The 19864-nt window shown below is 44.7% G+C and overlaps 1 protein-coding gene across 4 annotated transcripts in view; it reads left to right on the forward strand.

The window, feature by feature from the left end:
* LOC107214194 (lethal(3)malignant brain tumor-like protein 3) overlaps nt 1-19864 on the forward strand; it is a 32564-nt gene continuing 12700 nt past the window's right edge. Inside the window, exons 1-16 of one of the 4 annotated variants that reach the window (XM_033519536.1) lie at nt 1-2397; nt 2704-2812; nt 4128-4185; nt 5386-5474; nt 6519-6623; nt 7241-7376; nt 7878-7969; nt 8894-9045; nt 9734-9810; nt 11313-11398; nt 13406-13516; nt 14656-14770; nt 14866-14965; nt 15775-15951; nt 17694-17825; nt 18200-18261. In XM_033519536.1, the coding sequence (XP_033375427.1) occupies nt 2240-2397; nt 2704-2812; nt 4128-4185; nt 5386-5474; nt 6519-6623; nt 7241-7376; nt 7878-7969; nt 8894-9045; nt 9734-9810; nt 11313-11398; nt 13406-13516; nt 14656-14770; nt 14866-14965; nt 15775-15951; nt 17694-17825; nt 18200-18261 (1759 nt within the window). In that variant the 5' untranslated portion in view covers nt 1-2239. Of the gene's footprint in view, nt 2398-2651; nt 2813-4127; nt 4186-5385; nt 5475-6518; nt 6624-7240; nt 7377-7877; nt 7970-8893; nt 9046-9733; nt 9811-11312; nt 11399-13405; nt 13517-14655; nt 14771-14865; nt 14966-15774; nt 15952-17693; nt 17826-18199; nt 18262-19864 lie in introns of all 4 variants that reach the window. The other 3 variants (XM_033519534.1, XM_033519533.1, XM_033519535.1) reach the window with 3 other exon arrangements.

Consider the following 19864-nt stretch of genomic DNA (forward strand, 5'->3'; position numbering starts at 1 on the left):
GTTCGGAGTTTCTGAGCCGCTCTTTGCCCAGTTTTGACGCAAGAAGCGGTGCAGAAAATCGGGGTTGTCCCGCTGCGGTGAAACTCCTCGGAACTGTGACAAGTTAAAATACCAACAAACATATAAATCCAGTGAAATAGAAACAGTTCTTGGAGACCCCCAAAAGCAGAAAGACTTAAGTTTGAAAAGAGAGATTTTACGTGACGGGAAAAGCGGCCATGAAACTTTCTGGCAGCAAATTGAAAGTGCAGAAGTGATGGAATGGGGATTTTGGGAGGGGAAGTCGGTGGTGAATAAAGAGAGGGGTAAATCTAATCCTCCAAAAGTGCGGCTCGGGTACAGCTGGGGATCTCTGGGGGGCAGCCTGGGCCCTGTTTGGGGTCAGGAGAAGGATGGGGACAGTGGGGATGGAGATGTGTTCCCTGACCCAGATGTGGCACATCTGCATTCCAGATAAACCAGTGGAAACTGCCGAACTCCTGCAGAGAGTGTCCTCTGCTACCCAGAGGTTTTTGTTATTGCTGTTTGCAAACATCTGTCCTGCTTTTGGCCCAGTTAAAACAATCCTAGAGAGCCGTGCTGGGGCTGGAACTGGAGCTGCAGGAATGCTGAAGTGTTAACCTGCAGCAGGTCCAGCCTTTGGCTGAATTGTGCTCACACTGAACCTGGCGGTAGAAAGTTGGAGGCTTCAGGTCAGGAGTGGAATTCAGGGGCAAACAGGGCTCCTGCAGTGCCATGGGTCCCTTCCCAGCACAGGAACTCTCTGGAGCTTGCAGGTCTCCTTCCCCTGACCTTCTGCCCTGGCACTGAGCTGTCCCACCAGCCTCAGCCCCGGGATTCTGCACTGGGATGCTGCTGCTCTGCAGTGTTTGAGGGAAGTGAACTTCCTGCAGGAAGCTGAGTCCACTTAGAATTATCATTTCTTCAGAATGGGATATTTTTCTTTGTGTTGAAATGAAAATTGTGCTCTGTCTCCAAGAAAAGGACATGAGCCTTTCAGAAGCAAGTCCAGCATCTTTGAAGCTTTAAGAAATACAAGCTTTAGATAAAGAGAGGGAAGAACATTTGGGATGAAGCTTTGATGGGGTGCTAGAGGCAGGATTCTGAGGCCAGGAAGCACACAGGAGTAGAAGCCAGAGAAACTCCATTCAGCAAGGAGCCCTGTTTCACAGCAAAGCAAGTGCTTTCAGACTGATGTTTCAGTGAAGTGCAGATGGCTTAGGAAAGATCTCAGACTAATGAAGTGCTTGGAATAAAGGCTTTAGAGCAGAGCTTCCAAATGCAACCACCTTTGACTTGCCTCTTTCATTCTGGAGTCCAGTGGCTCCATAATGCACACAGCAAAGAAGATCAAGGAGTGAGTAATCTTTGCAGCTATTTGCTCATCAGAAAATTGGTTTTTTAGTTGGTTTGGTTTTAGGTTTTTTTTGATGCTTGGTTGCATTTGCAGGTCAGGAGTAATAAAAGATGCACAGTGACACTATTTAGCATACTTTAATAATTTTATCTGGACCAATAAAGTGTTCCTGCATGGCCTGTGTTTCGAGCTTCAAGGATGACTCTCAGGAGTCTGCCACATATCATTCCTTTTCCAGAGCTGCCCTGTGTGTGTCTGGATGAGATTTCTAGTTCTTCATCTGGATTTGCTGTGATGCCTTTAGCAGGACAGGCTGTGTGGTGCCAAACCCCTCCCTCCTTCACTCTCCCTGCTCCCCTTGGTGGCACAGGGGGATGGGAATGGGGGCTATGCTCAGCTCATCACAGGCTGTTCCTGTCCCTGCTCAGGGTCACACAGAGTCACATTCCTTCCCTGCTCCAGCAGGGAATTCCTCTCCCAGGAGACAGTTTGTCATGAACTTCTCAAAGCTCCCCACAAACTGCTGCACCGTGGGTCCTTCTTCCCTGGGCTCAGCCCTTCAGGCTCTTCAGCATCACTCACTCTGTAAATCACCAGTTTCCTTTCAATAAATTACTGTTTCAGCAGAGCTCCCTCTCAGATTGTATCATGGAGTCAGTGAGGCTGGAAAAGACCTTTAAGATCATCAAGTCAACCAAGGTGTGCCTGAGAGTACTACTGGAGACCAGTGCTCCAAAATGAAAACATTACAAATAAAAGGGGTTTTCTCTACTGAGGTGGTGTGGCAGCTCACAGCTGATAGTTCCTTCCCTCACAATTGGATACTGAGTGTCAGTTAATGAAAGTTTGTAAAGGACTTTGACAGAACACATTGCCTGAAAGATGTTTCAGCATTTTGATTTAAAAGTTGTATTTTTCTTTACCTCTGCAGTGCCCAGACAAGCCGTGCCCTGCTCCAATTCCCAAACCTGTGAGCAAATGGATTACTTTGAGAATGGAAAGCTTTGTGCTCAGACAGGCTCCCAGCAGCACAGGGAGAGGTACAGATATCCCAGATTTTTCCCATTTTTTGTTTGAAAGCATTTAAAGGGTGTTGCTGTGAGTAGAATGAACCTGTCAGACCAAGTGTTACCGTTCTATATCCAGGAAATCCTGCAGACAACTTTCATTTCTTCAGGTCCTCAGCCCAGGCCTCCTCATTCCAAGAGGTTCAGAGACACTTGGAACAGTGCAGGAATAATGTTGCACTTTTAATTGGATATTGTTTTTAATTTTGGATGTTTAATGATGTCAGAGACATTCCAGGTGGCTGCAGAAACAGGGAATAATGGCAATCTTGCTACCAGCAGTGGCTGTCAGGTGGCTGAGGCTGGCAGGCCTGTCAGACGTCTCCGGAGGAAGAGAAGATTGCCTCTGGATTCGGAGGATGAGGAGGAAAACACGTGTGAGGATGAGGTAAATGAGGCTGCATGTACTTCCTTTAAAGAGAGCTGTGAAAAGCAGGGGCACGTGTCTCAGAGTTCCTTGTGCAGTGCAGATTGGGCTGAGGGGGGTTGTTCTGTACCCAGGGAATGGTCTGGGTCTGATCCTGATTTCCATCTGTGATGGGAATATCTGTCCTGAGGAGCCACAGGGGTGAGTGAATAGCTCAGGGAAGTGAAAGTCAGGAGTTTGCAGTAATAACATCACTTGTCTCCATAATAACTACACTCAAATACTGTTGTGTGCTATTGAAGCTCAGTGTCAAAGCAGGGGGTTTGTTTGGGTTTTATTACATCCTTGCAGTGCACCACCGGAAACCTGCATAAACAGCAGTGCCTCAGTCCTGAGCTGATCCTTCCTTCAGTTTCCTGCAGCCCCTAACTCCTTCCTGGGGCCTTTTGTGCCCCCCTCTGCTCTGCTCCTGCCCATCAGGGCCTTTCTGAGCCATTTCATGTTTATTCACATTATAAAAGTGGCTCTGTGGGGCAGAACTGGGGTAGGTGTTTGTGGGAAATAAAGCTGCAGCCTCTGCTGTCATGAGCAGTTTAACTCATCGTCTTGCTCAGCTTTTCTCTGGGGTATGGGGGAGATGTTTTAGGGGATGGATGTTTTCAGAAGCCCTCTCTTCCCCCTTCTCCTCATCCTCGTTAGAAACTGCCCCCTGTCCCTTCTGGGGAATGTTTGGCAGCTTTGTATGGCACGGTTTGCTCTGAGAAATGACAGCCTGGGAGGAATCAAACCTGAGTTTGCAAACACACAGAAGAAACACAAATGATGGTCAGGCTTGGAGTGTGACACAGGGAGGCCACATTGTCTGGGGTGCTCATCTCTGACAGGATTTACTTGAAGCTTCTGCTTCTTTCAGGGCTTCATAAATTCCTTTTGTTCCCCTGTATCCATTTCCAGCACAGATGGACTAAGAAAGGGAAAGGAAAAAGGAGTGTTCCAGTAAGGTTGCTGACATGAGCAGCAAATCCTGCATTGCAGAAAGTAAATCCTCGGTATTGTAATGCAGATTTTGGTCCTGTGCTGCTCTTTAGCAGCCACATTTAAATGAACTTCAGCTGCATACATGAAATAACTTGTAAAGCACTTTGGGATACCAAGATCAGCGCTATCTGTGTAACATTCCCTCCTGATGTTTTTTCAGGCTTGTTGAAGAGACAGCAATGCTGGCTAATAGACCTTTTAGTTCCCTCTTACATCCCTGTTGTACCTGCATTGTGAGATGATCAGAGGGAGGGAAAAACAATCTTGCTAAACTTCTTTCTAACGTATCTGTGTCTAGGAGAAGAATAAATCAAATAATATGAAAAGCCGCAGAAACACTAAACCAATAAAACAAGGTGAGCTAAGCTCATAGTCTCTTTGCTTTAATGTTTATAGATTTTTTTTTAGTAGCTATTATAAAGTGAATAATAGTAAATAGAAGAGGAAAGGACAGGAGAGCTGATTTCACATTCAGAACAGCTTATGGGATACATAACCCTCTTAGCACAGCCAGCTCCAGAGGTGCATTAGCAGGAATATCCTGGATTTGCCTGCATGGTGGGCACAGGGTAAGGATCTGCCAGGAGTCAGATTCATCCACAGCTCACTGAGACAATAACAATCTTTTTGCCATTGACTTTGGAGAACTTCAGCCACAGCCTACTGTGCTAAGTAAAAAATAAACTGTAAACAAAGTGATTGATTGTAGACTGTGAGTTAAATGTATTGCATACCTTAAATCAGTCAGTGTGTAACTGGGGGGGAGTTTTAATATACATTATTAAATAATGATGTATATCTAATGTGCATTATATATTTTATATAATTATTGTGATTATTATATATTATATAATTACCTATTAAAATACATTAATATGTTATATATAATAGATACAAAATATACTATGCAAAATATATATTATATATATTATTAATGTATTATATATTAATATAATTATATATTATAATTATTTATATTTTTTATATAATTTTCTGTGTGTAAGACTGTGGTTCTACCAGAATGAATCCAAGTTGTTTTCATCATCTGGGAGCTGCCTCTCTAGTAGATGCATTGTGTTATTAGGAGGTTATAAATATATGTGTGTATATGTGTATATATATATATATAAAATTATGAACTGGGAAAAGAATCACTTGGTTTTTAATTTATTTTATTTTAGGCTTATTTTAGCTGCAATTATATGCCTCTCTGTGCTGCCTGTTAGTTTACATTTAACCCCTTACTCCTCTGTGAGATGTCAGGAGGAAGAATTAATTCCCCCAATTTTAAGTTATTCTGTCTTGTCCAGACTTTCCCTGGCACCTTTCCGTGGGCAGCTCGGCAGCAGTCCGGGTGCCACAGTTCATTTGGGCTGTGATACAATAAATGTGCATTTCCTGAGGAATGAGCAGGGTTTTCCTAGTGCTGGAATTCCTACTTTTCCTCAAAAGTTGGGTAACACTGCCTCTCCTGGGTGCCACAGCAAGCGTGGGAGGAGCAGAGCAGGAGTCAGACAGAAACTCCTCTCATTTTCTCATTGTTTTTGATTGATTAGTGCTTCCTGGAAAGAAGAAGGTATGGAACTGGTCTTCCTACTTGGAAGAGGAACAGATGCCAGCTGCTCCCCAAAAGCTGTTCAGAGAGGTTGGCAGCTTTTTTCACTCTCTTGCTGTTTTTCTCGGGCAGCATCCCAGCATTACTGGCAGTCACAGGAGCACTGGCTCGGTGGAGCTGGGACTGGGGACCACCCTTAAGCAGCACTTGTATTTCTGAGTTGTTTTGGTAAAAGCAGGCAGTGAATGTTTGTTTTCTGCCCAGGGAAACAGGCATTTGCCCTGGGGGTCTGATCCCAAACCAGGGTGTAAAAAATGCTGGTTGAATCTCAGAAATAAGCAGCAAGGGTTTGGATCTGCTGTTGGACGGCTGGAGAGGGACAGACAGACAGACAGACAGACAGTCTGTCCCCTGTGCTGTGGGGTCACTCAGGGGGTGCAGCTGAGCTCAGGAGGGAGCTGGGGGTTGTGTCACTCACCTGGAGGTGCCAGGGGCTGAGCTCAGCCGTGCTGATGCTGCCTCTGCACCGGTTAAACGCAGCTCCCAGGGAGCTCTCCAGAGCCCAGCGCTGCTGGTCCTTCCAGAGGCAGCTCAGAAGGAAGGTCTGGTCCTGCACTGGGTCATTTGCAGTCCCACTTCAGGGTATTTCAACTGTTCACTTGGATAAAGATAAATGAAAAGCACAAATTCTGGAGTAAGAGTGGAACTGGGCTGCAGATCAAGCCTGCCTTGTCCCTTCCACTGTGGGAAGATGACAAAGTTACCTTTGGGGAGTCTGGAGTGACACAAAGTGACTGTGGCTTCTCCAGCTCTTGGATTCTGCATTGAGCTGAGAAGGGGATGCTTTTGTGTTTGAGAAGAGCTCATTTCTGTGTCTGCTCAAAGATGTGTTTGTAGCTAATTGTAAGAGTTCAGTGTTTTTGAGAGATTAATTAGAATAACGAGTAAATATGATGGTGCTGTTACTGACCCCTGAGCCTGCACCTGTCCATTGGAGCCACAATTACTTGGGGTGGGATTTTCTTCTCTGAATTGAACATTGGAAGTCTGAAATACAAAAATTTGTAGCCTTAAGTATGCTTAATGACTGCTCTGCAATAGATTTTGTCTTTAATGTTTCTTCCCCCCTCACAGTATCAGTCATTCCCACAAGGCCGAAATGGATTTAAAGTTGGAATGAGATTGGAAGGGGTGGATCCTGAACACCCCTCTCGATTCTGTGTCCTCACAGTGGCTGAGGTAATTGCTTTCCTTGTCTTTGGTTCCAAAAGTCCCACGTACATATATAATTCTTTTCAATAAAAAGTTGAAACAGAAGAGTAATAGTACTTTAGTTAATTAATGGTAGGAGTTCAAGGTGACACTGAAGGAATGGTGTTATGTGATTAAGGATCTTTGCTGAAATCCTACTGGCAGATTTTTGCACTTGTAACTAAGAATAGCAAGGCTATTAATTGCCTGTAGTGAACAAGTATGAAAAAGAGCAATGCCATGAGGCCCTAAGACTTGGTAAATGTAAACAAATCAGGATGCTTCATGCAGCTTCAGTTATGTGAAATCCGGGTTGATCTGGTGTAGGCATAAAAGTTCTGGGGCTGCTTTTGTACCCCAGGAATGTGTGCATGGCTTGGAGCAGGAGCTCAGGGAGGTTCCACTCCCAGTTCTATTTTCAGCTCTTTGGAGTGGGGCAAGAGGAGCGTGGAAAGTGGGAGAGTTAAAATACAACTGGAGTTTTTGAGGAATAAATGAGATCCTAAGTTACTTTCTCTGTAAGTACAAGTACGAGGGAGTGTTTTATTAGTGATTTTCTTTCTGCTTTGTGACACTGGTGATAGTCAGAGCTTCTGTCTCTGTAGGTGCAGGGGTACAGGATGAGACTGCACTTCGATGGTTACCCAGAGTGCTACGACTTCTGGGCTAATGCTGATTCCTCAGACATCCATCCTGTGGGCTGGTGTGAAAAAACAAGCCATAAGCTGCTCCCTCCTAAAGGTATGACAGAAAATAGAGCTGTGTACAAGAAACCATAAATTCTACTAAGAACTGAATGTCCTGGCTCTACATATTTCATTTTTAGTGTGGTTTCATCGTGCAGCTCGATCTGAGGGGCTGAAGGGAAGAGGTTTGACTAACACTGTGACACCCAGAAGAGCAGAATATCTTCTCTGTGATATTCCCCAAGACTGACATTGTTAGTTACGTTAGAATCTCTGGATTGGATGTCTCTCTGTGCTTCAGAACTTGCTTCTTTCCTGGGTTCAGTTCTTTCCTGCATTAAATTTCCCAGAAACATTTGAAGGTTGAGATTAATGATTAGCCATTATGGTGAAAAAGAGAGAGCTGATTTAGCTGAAATGCACAGCCCCTGGAGATCATAGCAGGGCAGTTATCATGCAAAGTTCATATTCTTTCCAGGCAATTTCCATTTCTGAAAAACCCAGCAGAATGTACCAGGCAACAGACGTAAAACAATCTTTTTTTCTCTCTTCATAGGTTTCAAGGAGGGAGAATTTAATTGGACTTCCTATCTGAAGAACTGCAAAGCTCAAGCAGCTCCAAAAAGCCTTTTTAAGACCCTCAGCAGTGTAAGTGGTGATAGGGAATAGAAGGGATTTCAATAGGTCTGGTGCTAAGTGAGTTTTAACCAGAATATTTATGTGATTTTAATATGCTAATGTCAGAGGTACAGCCAGGGTACAATCAGATGCAAACTACTTCCTGCTACATTTTGTTTTTGAGAAGGAAAACTAATACAATTTTTATTCCTTTCCCCAGTCACTGACTTTCCAAAGAAAGAATTTGTATTTCCCTTCCTTCTTAATGCTGGAGGAAAAGATTTACTGAACCATTTATTAAATATATTACAACTGTCTGTTTTACTGTGCCCCTGCAGTCGAGATATTTGTGTTGCTTCTCTCTAATTTAATAATTTCCAAAATAATTTCTGGTTTCCAGCAGCATGCTCATGTGTGCTGTGGGATTCATTATGGGGCTGTGCATCTTGAGCATTTGTCATCCTTCCCCACTGGTGCTCTCTCAGTGGTTGTTAACCTCAGTTCCCATGAAATCCTCCCATTTCATGGTACTGGGATGACACAAAGCCCAAGGGCTGGTGGATTGGAAGCTGCACATGGACAGTCAGTGACTCCAGTGGCATCAGGGCCCAGCTCTGCCCAGGTTCCCACTCACTTGAGTCCTTGAAGACTCTCCAGTGAAACAGGATGTGCAAAGCTCATTATCCTCAGCAAGTCACTGCAGGGTGTCCCAGCCTGGGAGTCTGCAGTGGTGGGTGTACCTGGAAATGCTGTTTTTTGAGCCACACCAGCTCTTTTTTTAGTAATAGTAACAGTCATTGCCAGAACTTATGGAAATCCTGTCTGAAAACCTCTTGGCAGTCACTGCAGTCTGTTTTGGTCTGTGGGTTTTGGGATCAAAGGAGTTTATAAGGGAGATTTCAGTGGCTTGACCAAGAATGTGGCTGATTTCCATTTCCTGGTCCTGTTCCCCAGCCTGTCACACCTTCAGGCTTTCGTCTGGGAATGAAACTGGAAGCAGTGGACAAGAAGAACCCCTCCCTGGTTGGTGTTGCCACCATCACAGACATGGTGGAAAACCGGCTGCTGATCCATTTCGATAACTGGGATGAGAGCTATGACTACTGGTAAAAGTTTTATTTCTGATACATGTCTGCAGGTAGACTGTTTTAAATGCAGGTCCTAAAACTGGGATCTTATATCAGGTGTCAGGCATGTAAATAATTACTTGGGGTTTTCACCAACAGCCAGTTGCCCACTAGTTCCTTCCTGTTTGGGTGCTGGGCAGCTCAGTGCAGAGCTAATGGAGGTGGCCTGAGCTGTCTGGGAAGCACTGGAGGTAGGAAAACTCCTTGTGGTGCCTGAAAGGGCTCCAGGAGAGTTGGAGATGGCTTTTGGACAAGGGACAGAGGGACAGGACAGGAGGAATGGCTTCCCACTGCCACAGGGCAGGGATGGATGGGGTCTTGGGAAGGAATTGTTCCCTGGGAGGGTGGGCAGGCCCTGGCACAGGGTGCCCAGAGCAGCTGTGGCTGTCCCTGCCATGGCAGGGGTGGCACTGGATGGGCTTTAACATCCCTTCCAACCAAAACATTGCAAGATTCACTTTGTATTTCCCTTTCTTTTGGGACAGCTTGAATGCCTTGAAAACCCAGTGTTACACATTCCAATGAGACAGTGCTTGTCTTCTACACCGTGATCACACCCACTGAAAGCATCTGCTCACCCAGCAAAGGCCTATCAGACAGCATTTGAAATCCTGCCTTTCTTTTTGCTTTCCATCTGACTGCTGCCAACTTTCCCTCTTTGATTCAGGTGTGAAACGAGCAGCCCATATATCCGTCCTGTCGGCTACTGCCAAGAAACTGGAACCCCACTGACAACACCACCTGGTAGGTTACAAGTGAGATTTGCTTCCTGCCTCAGCCAAAGAACCTGCAAACTGTATCTTCCACAAAATTACATATTCACAAGTTCCAGGTTCGCTTCACAACTCTTCACTGCCTGAACAATATTATTGTTCCTACTTTTTGCCACTGCAATTTATTTTGTTTCATAGTTCTTTGAAGAAATGGAATGGGGTTTGGTAATTTGTAATTGAATTTGATTTTAGAAGGGAAAAAGTGAGAAGGATTTCCAGCATTTCCTTGAAGGTGAGCTGGGAGAAAAAGGGATCTGTGTACCACGATTTCCTAGATGGAATTTCTGGAAATCACAGAATACTCTGGGTTGGAAAGACCCACAAGAATCATTAAGAGTCCAACCCCTAAGTGGATGGCCCATATGGGGATTGAACTACAGCCTTGGCATTGTTAGCACCACGCTCTGATGACTTCCTAGATGGAATTTCTGGAAATGAAGGAGAAACTGAATCCACATCTCTTTCTTCTGTACTGGAATTTGGTAAACGAAGAGAATGTTGGCAAATAAGAGAGGACAGAATGTACAGGGAAAACCATTGTTGTTTTCAGGCCTTGGAAGTGCTCATTCACCTTAAAAATAGCAAACATAAAAAAATTAAGCCTGACATTTGTCAAACTGACAGCCCTGGAGCAAGAGTTCCTGTATTTGCTGTGTTCCAGGTTCAGTGGAGTGGGAAGCACTGCCTGGTCCCTCTGCACAGGTGGAATTGGCCTCAGTGTCTGTGCTGCAGATAGAGAAGGGGTTGTGAACATTCCCTCTCAGCAGCACCACATCTGTCCCTGCTCCTGGAAGGTTCAGCAGGGCTGGGCTCTGCAGTTCTCTGCTCCTATCAGGATTTCTTGTTCCCCCAACAAAACCTGCAGCCAGTTCTGGTCTCCCTGCTGAGGGGCTTAAATGCAGCAGTTGCAGACTGTGCTCTGCATTTAGTCATTGCACCCTCCTGCCAAAAGGAACCCGTCCTGAAGGTAAAAATTACTGAAATAGGAAAAAAGTAGAGCAGTTTCTTAAATGTAGTTGCCAGGGAGAGACATCCCACTGTTTTTGAGGAGCACACCCATGGAGCCTTTTCTGTTCTCTCCAGGCTGCTGGGTTTACTCAGCTGGCAGCAGGAGAGGAGAAGGTTCTACAGTCTTACAGCCACTCACACATAGAGCAGTTAATGGAACAGGAAATTAATGTAGTGATGCCACTGCACATCACAGCATCCTCTGACTGTCTCATAACTGGAGTTTTCTCCAGAGAATAAGAATTGATGAAGCTGTGCAGAAATTAACTCTCCAGGGTTCGAGCCCAGTGTAAAAGTGGGGAACTGGCAGAGCTGCTCTGGGTGCTGGAGGTGGCAGGTAGGAACAAACAGGTCACTTTCCAGCACCATCCATTCTAAGTGCTGATTACAGACCTGCCTTTTTGCTGTTTGTAACAGTAAATGTGGGGTTATTCTTACAGAAATGTTAATTCTCTGTTTTTCCAGGATACAGGGATTCCAAAGCCTTCTCATGGGAGAAATACCTGGAAGAAACTAATTCCCAAGCAGCCCCAGCAAGAGCATTTAAACTGGTGGGTGAATCTCTGCTTGTTCTTGCTCAGGTGCTGTTATCCTCCCTTTTTATGCTAGAGACTTTATTTGAGCCTGGTTCACCTTGTCTGTGCCAGGAGAGTGAAACTGGGGTTTACTTTAAGATCATCTCAGTACTGCTAAAACAAAAACACACTGCAAAATGCAAGATCTATTTTTTCAATACTGTGGAAAGCTGGCTTGGGAAGGATTTTTGAGTAAATATCTTGAGTGGCTCCATTAGCAGGTTTAAAGGCAGAGCCTTCAGTCCACACAGGTAACTGTGACTTCCAGAGTAGGTGGGAAGAGCCTCACAGAGAGGAGGAGGAGTGCAGTTACCTGGTGTCCCCTCTACATAAAGTTTTAAAAACCTTTCTGAAATTCACCTTGCAGTTGTGCAAATCCATACTTCCCTGGCTGGTGAGGCTGGAATTAAAGTAGGGGAGTTAATATCAAGGGTTTACATGTGCTGATAGAGATCTTAGTCCTCCTGGGGAGGGGCCAGCTGTGCCCTCCACAGAAATAAATGTATTAACAGATGAAGGAGCATCTCTGCCAAGCTCAGACCAGCTTTCAGACTCAGTGTGAAGGTGCTTCTCTCAGCCTTGTGATTGTGAGCTGTTGTTGTGAACAATTGTCCTGAAGGGTGGACTAAGCTTTTTTCAGCCACACTCCTAAAATCCCAATAGAGCTGGAAAATGTGAACTTAAAGCTCCCAGCCCCAGTCCTCTGTAAGGTTTGTCATTGTAGCTTCTTCCTGTAGATTTTCAGGGTCTAAAGTGTGCTGAGAAATAACACCTGAGCATGAGAGGGCTTTGCTCAGGACAGGGAGCCTGTTCAGTGCTGAGAACTCCTTCTTTGGGTTCCTCCAAGTGTCTTCCCAAGGAGGATGCAGCTGCCTTGTCTGCCTCCTTTCCTGTTTCCCAGGCATTTCTGCAGCCATTCTTCTGCTCCTGCAGGTATCAGCCTTTGAGAGAAGAGTAGAAGGACCAATTCTGGCTCTCATGAAACTCCTGAGTGCAAATTAGCATCTAAAACTGTGTTTCAAAAATGAGACAGAAAAGAAAAGGTATTTGATATATCAGCAGTTAATAGAACTATTTCAAGATCAAACCTCTTTATTTTTCTGGCTTGGTTGGAATGAAGTGCAAATAAATGGCGGAGCTATTGATTTTTTAAAAATTATTATTATTATTCCAGCTAGCAATTACAGGAAATCAGTACATAAAAATGCGGGTTGAGAGCCAGAACAGGCATTTCTCACTGAATTAGCTTTTAACAGTTTTAAAGAGCTGTCTTATGTAGTCTGGAGACACAGGTCATCAGTACAAATAGCAGATCTTGGGTCTGGATTTCTGCCCTCTCCACCCAAAAACTCAGGAGACAGCTCCAATGTAAGCATTGTTATTTCAGCCCATCCTCTTGGGCTTGCAATTCCAAAACATTCATAAACTACTGCCAGGAGGGCAGCAACCCTTCAGAAAGGCTTAAACAAAGAGCCTGGCTCCTCTTCTGGGTAGGATTTGGACCTTGAGCGCTCAGCTCAAGCTTCAGGGAGCACAGACAAGGTTGGCTGGTTCAGTAAGATACTCTTGGAAATAAAAGCAGTTTAGATTCTCTGTTCTGTGGTGTGTGCAGTGATAGATGTCTGTGTCCCTGTGAAGTGATCAAAGAGGAACTTCAGGTATGGAGTTAAACCCTTAGCTCAGGAGTGCATCTCCTTCCTGCCCCAGCCATTGGCAGTAAAATGGGTAAGGAGGAAGAATGATTTTAATATTTTATTAACCTGAATAGTCAGGTTGGAAGAGAGGCTCAGTCCCCTTGGGAACTCTGATTTTAACCTCTTGGGAACTCTGATTTTAGCCTCTGAACAGTCTGCCATGTGGGATAACTCAAAGCTCCAAAGGCAGCTGGGGGTGGATGGAAACTGGAGCACATTTCATTCAGAGGAGGTGCCAGCTCTGAACTCCAAGGCTTGTTAGCATTCTGTTCACAATCCTCTCTTCCAGCGTCCTCCTCATGGATTCCAGGTTAATACAAAGTTAGAGGCTGTGGACAGACGAAATCCCATCTTGATAAGAGTGGCAACAATCGTTGACAAAGACAACCTCCGTGTGAAGGTATGACCTCAGTCCCAAAGCAGAGCCTGTGCTGAGGAGCCCGGGATGGGCAGCCCAGGGGGAACCTCCCTTCAGAACGAGAGCAGCAAACAGCAGCAGCTGCTGAGGCCTCCAGGCCTGCCCAGCTGGAAATGGCTCCTGTTGCTTTGGTTTGCTGAAATCTGAAACTGGCCTGCTTGTTGTTAGTTGTTAGTGTTGTTAGGTACTGTTCCAATGTAGCTGTTCTAAACCAACACTTGACAGTGTGATGTCCCATCTCTTGGCATTTTCCATGTGATCTCTGTGACTGGTGGCAGCAGGAGTGTTCTGCTGGGGAAACTGCCTGACTGGAAAGGAAAACCCAAAGCAATTTAAACCCTGGTGCATATGGGAAGCAGTGTCATTCTCCAGTACAAATTTGTCACATAAATGCATTTTAACCCAGTCTTTTCATGCAAATACATTGCCCAAATAATCTATTGTGCTTTGGCTTCTGAGGAACTAAGTAAGAGCCAGTTAAAGTGGAGGCTGCACTGGTGGAGACTCCCTGGCCACAGGTCTCCTTCCCAAAGGATGATTACATTGGCAGGAGTGGAGTTCACTCCCCATTATCTGGCTGATTCTGGGTCTCATTGCTGTGAACAAAAGCCAAGCTTTGCCAGTCTGTAGTGGCATGATACTCAGTTTGTACATTGAAACTTTGCTGTGTGAACAACCCAGTAGCCTTTAAACCCCAGTGCTCCTCAGTCTCTGTTAATGTGACCTGATCTGAGCTAACACCAGTCTCTTCATCCAGCAGAAAACTGCAGCTTGTTCACTGCAAAACTCACCAAACTTGTTGGCTTTTACAGTGTTCTGGGATCCACAGAAGACAAAACAAATAAGCATTTGTATTTGCATAACTTTGTGTGTTAGAGCACCCCACGGGCTGCAGGGTGACAGGCTGCATCTTCAGAACCTGGTTATTCTGTGGAACACAGGTGCAGGAAAAGAAAGAGTTAAACTGAGCACAGAGATGATTGTGCCTGACTGAAAGATTGATCTGAAAGAGTGAATGAATCAGCCCCAAGCTGAACAAGGTGAAACAAAGGGGGAAGTTAACGTAAAAGCTGAGTCATGGCCGGAATTGTGTCTTTCCCTGACACTTCTGCTTCTTTCAGATACATTTTGATGGCTGGGACCATCACTACGATTTCTGGCTGGATGCAGACAGCCCTGACATCCATCCTGTGGGCTGGTGTGACAAAACTGGACACGCTCTGCAGGTGCCTCTAGGTAAATACAGGACATGCTGTTGTTACATGGCTCATTTCCTAAGTGCACTTCTTCACCTGCAAATCTCTTCATCTTCCATTTTTTCCTGCTCTCAGGTGCTGAAGATGCAGAGGGAGCAGTGGGACAGGCGTGTCCCACTCCGGGGTGCCAGGGGATCGGGCACGTGCGGGGCCCCCGCTATGGAACACATTACACGTATGTGGATGAGTGCTGGCAGTAACAATAGCAACAGCAACAAAAACAAAAATAATAATAGTAATAGTAATCATGCACCAAGCAATTGCACTGCACTGAAATGATCCCAGGGTGGTTATTCTGGAGACAGCTATAACTGCAATCGCAGCTCCCTCTTGTGTCTAAGCAGGCTGTTTGATCATAAATTCTTTTTATACCACTGTAATCATGATGGCTGCAATGCAAACAGGTTCATTCACTCCAGTTTCTACATTCCAGCTGTACTGAAGGAGTTCTGTTGGTGAAATAATATACCAAAGAACAACATGCAAGTAGACAGTTAAAGAGGAGAGGGCGTGGATAGGATGTTAAAGTATCAGTGAGGAGAGGCTGCTCATGTTTTGTGCTCTGCCTTTTGATTTCCTGCTCTTGGAAGAGGAAGCTTTTTCTCAAGTAAATTATTTTAAGAGCAAGAAAACAATCTCAGGTGGGAGGTCAGAAGACCTGGTAGTTTATAATGTAGTAAAGTGCTTTGAATTTTTCAGACTGAAAGTTGCAGAACTCTGTTGATTCATGAAAAGCTGTTCTGATAAGCAGGTTACAGAGGATGAGCCCTTCTTGTCCTCTGTGGTGGCTCTTTAACAACATGACTTTGGTTTTTAATCCTGCCATATAGTCCTCTGCTTTCTCACACTTAGAGCTGGGTAACAGCACCTCCTGAGAGTGTGTGGCCCCTTTTTTTCTGGGTTTGTGATGGATTTCTCTGCCTGAGGTAGGGAAGTCTGTATGAGTGTAAAGCTTTCATTGCCCTCTCTCTGTTCCTGTCACAGCTTAGTTGGCTGCCCATACTCTGATGTGAACCTCAGCAGAGAAAACCTGTTACAGGACCGGCTGAGTGGGGAGAGACCTTCCCCTGGGAGCAGCATGCAGAAAGCCAGGAGGCTGGACACCCCTGGCCCATTGCTGGGACCAGTGGAGTCTTCTCAGAGTGGCTCTTCACAGTCCAGGTGAGCTGGATTTTACTCTTGGCCAGGTACTGGGGAGGAAAACCCTTCACAAGGGTGAAAACCACCAGAGGTGGCAGTGACACAGCAGAGCATTGAGTTCATCTGTCTGTAATATTGGCCTGTGCCCCAGACACTCTTTACACAGAGCAGTCTACTTTTATACCCTCACATGCCTTAATAGGTTCCTTGATTCCTTAATCCTGCTGCTCTGGTCACATTCCAGCAAAGGAAATTGCATTCTGTCTCCATAAATTTTTCCTTGCTGTTTCAATTTAAAATATGTTCTTTTCCTTCGTTTCCTGTGCTAAAACTGTCAAGCCAAGGTTATTTTGCACCATTAAACTGTAACTGTGATCCACCCCAGTGGGCTGAGCACTGTGTGTATCACTTAGCAGCAAGCAAGCTGAGCACTCTTAGATACTTCATTTTCTTACCAGAAAACCTTGCAGCTGAGCAGCATTGAAGGAAACTGTGCCTTAGTTCTTGGAGTGCAGGAGTTGCTTAAGGCTGTCATGGGACAGACCAGGATATGAAGGATTTTTTTGAGATGGTTTTTAGTCTTCACAAATCCAGCCTCACTAGAGCAAGCTCCAGCAATACTTCAGTTTTTTGTTTGTTGTGGTTTTAAACCAGTAACTAAAAAAATTACTTATTTTTTTGCTGTGAGATATGGATTAGAATAAGAGCAAAACAGGCTTAAAACTTAAAAGGAATAAAGACAGTTTATTAACAAACTACAAGAATAAGAACACCAGAATAAACTTTCAGAAAACCCTTTTTTCTTTCACTTCTTGACCATTTTTTATACACATGATAACACAGAGACAAAAACTTTAGAACCTTGGTGGTCAAAAACAGTCTTAATTCTTGCTAGGGTCTTTTCATCAGTCTTTGTAGAGAAACAGAAGTCTCTTTCTGCCAATCTATGGAGTTTTTAGAGTTCACTCCTCCCATTTCACATTACTCTGAGGGGTGCATGGGTCAATAAGTCTAGGGATGTTGTATGTATATATGTCTAGACATTGTTATATGTGAAGGCTTATCTGTATTTTCAAGTTCATCTGTTTGTTCAGATTTATAGCATTTTCAAGATCTATTTGTCCAGGAAAAATGAATGAACTCTTCTTTCTCCTCCCTGGCCTTCATGGCCAAACTGCTTCCTCCCATGCCACAGCACTGCAGGCATCTTCATTCCCTAATTTCCACACCAAAACTGATTGCATTTCAGTGGCACTGCTGCCATAGAGCTCCCTTGGGAGGTTTTGAATTCTCACAGAATATATGACATTTTAGAATTGTAATATATTTCTTTTCTTCCAAGTATTTAATTTCCTGATAGTGGGAGGTCTGAATTCAGCCTGTAAATCTGGTGCTGTTTGTCCTCCCTTGGACAACTCTGTAGCTCAGCTGATGCATCAAACTTAGTCAGGAAACTCTTGAATGTTATCCAGAGGTATCAAGATTCAGAAATCTTAAATCTTTGCTTTCAGCATTACACAGTGGTTTCTTGTATCTGCTGGCATCAGAGGCTGAGTCCACAGAGGCAGATTTATTTTAATGAACTCTCTCAATCCTTGCTCAAGAGGAACAAAGCACTTTCTGCTCATGGAAGGGAGAGGAAAGTTCTGCCACAAGGTGGTGGTTGTTGCTCTCACTTGCCAGGAGCAGTCAGCTTTGCTGTCCTGTGGGAAAAGGGAACAGAGGATGTCAGCTCAGCTACTGTCATTTATCTGTCTTTTCAGAAAATCTGCAGCAGACAGCGAAAAGTGGTGTCAAAGCAGCATCCACACTCCATCAGAGCAATCAGAAAACAGTCAGGAGAGAGGCTGGGGAGAGGAGGATTCCCCTGCAGACATCAAAGCCACACCAAAAATGTAAACAAAAGTTTTGTGATGTATTTTCATGCATTAACAGTTGTGTTTCTTGATGCTGCTGCTGTATCTGAAATAAAGGTGTAAATAAAAAACTGCCCAGTTTGATCAGGGCTTTGCAGCAGAGTGTTTTAGCGTGGCATGGTGAGTCTCCTCCCTTCCTCCTGTTGTTTTGGGCTCTCTCTTTCCTGTAGTAAACTCAGATCTGAGTTCTGGCCATTCATTTCATAGAACAGCCCTTAACTCAGAGAGAGGTTATTGCTTATTTTAAGAGGAAAAAAATGTTTAATTTCTATAAATCACATCAATCTTTGTATAGAGAAGAAATTAAATCCATTTTTGTATCTTCTGAAATGTTTTGTAATTGTTGCTTTCAGGCTTGGGTGCTCACATGCCTATATCAAGTTTCAGCTGGTGAAACAGGAGAACAATGGGAAAGGTTGGTTAAATTTTATTCTTTCTTTCTCTGTGTGTGCCTGTCTCTGCAGTATCCCACAGTCACCAGGAGCATTCCAAACTTCACAGCTTTTTTTGTCTTTGATTCCACTGTCAAGAGAAAGCACATCCTGGAGATGATGGCAGTGGTAGTTTTTCTTCCTTTAAAATGAGAAGAAAGGGTGAAATTACTTAGAAGTGAAAGTTTTAATAATCTGTAGAGTGGAGTGTTGTATTTATTAAGTGAGAAGGCAAGTTTGCACTGGTTTTTGTGCCACTGCAAACTCCTGTCTGGTGGCAGGGGGTTCCCAGACAGGCTGTGACCAGTGTCAGGCTCTGCCAGAGCCAGCCCAGGGCTCAAGGGACACTTGCTCAAAACTTAGCAGATGGTTTAGGTTCCATCAACCCCTTTTTTAAGACCTCTGGGTATTCAGAAACATACTCTGAATCATTGGAGGACTTTTTAAAGGCTCTCTTAAGGATGAAAAAGAAAATGAAAAGCTAACTGGAGGAACAGTGGGGATTTTTCCTGGTACATGACAGGTTAAGTTTTCAGAGCAGCTTTCTGCTATCACTTTAGCAAACCATATGCTTAACTTTCAGATTTACTATAAAAAGCCATTTCAGAGAACGGAGCTGACCAGGCTTTTAGGAGGATTTAACATGGTAATAAGTCTCCAATCAAAAATAGCTAAGCAGACACAAACTGGGACAGGTGCCTGGATTTTTATTTTATTTTTTTTTTAATACTCATTTTTACCTAGTGCTGAGTTCTGCAGTCAGAGCTGAGGATTTGCCAGCTCCATGCTGCAGTTGCAGCTGGCAGGGAAAGCTGCCCACTCTCCCTTCACATTCACCTTCCATGAGTGATGGAAATCAGGGGAGGGAGATGCAATTATCCACTGACCTGCAATTTCACAATTACCCAGAGCTTTCCTCCCAGCTGTGTTTAAACTATGAGATCACTGCTCCTCGTCAGAGGGAAAGGCACTTGTCTAGGTCATGTTTTGGGTGCTTAGTCCAGCAGGGATTTGGGCTTAGTGGAGGAAAGGAGTTGGTCTGAGATGGAGGCAGTGCCCAGCCAGCAGGGATGTGGCAGTGGGGGAGACCCTGGGCACGAGTGGGACCTCCTGGAGCAGGAGGGGGGACAGGACCAGCTGCTGTCTGTCCTCACCCCTGCAGTGGTGCAGCAGGGAAGGGGAGGGTGATTGCCCTCTCAGGAGCAGGTCCTGTGCCCTCTCAGCACCAGGAACTCCTGAACTGAGCAGTTCTTACTCAGGCTTTATTTATCCTTCCTAGGCTGTATTTATCCTCCCTTGGTTTCATTATTAGAAATTGATGTTATTTGGTGCTATTTCATGAGCTTTAGGGATGTGGAGATGAGCTGAGGTGAGCTGAGGGGGTCTGGGGCCAGGGGAGTGGCTGTTCTCTAGGACAGGTTTTACCCCCAGAGCTGCTTGCCCTTTGGCTGGGGGAAGCTGGCAAACTCTGGGAATCTTTTTTTTCTTTGTATTTTGGCCGTTTTCCTTTGTGCTTTCCACATGGTGACTGCTCAGGCCTGCATCTTCCACCCCAGCCCACTGAGAGCTGCTCAGCAGGAGCAGCAG

This window comes from Parus major, chromosome 23, assembly GCF_001522545.3.
Source record: "Parus major isolate Abel chromosome 23, Parus_major1.1, whole genome shotgun sequence".
Classification (NCBI taxonomy): Eukaryota; Metazoa; Chordata; class Aves; order Passeriformes; family Paridae; genus Parus; species Parus major.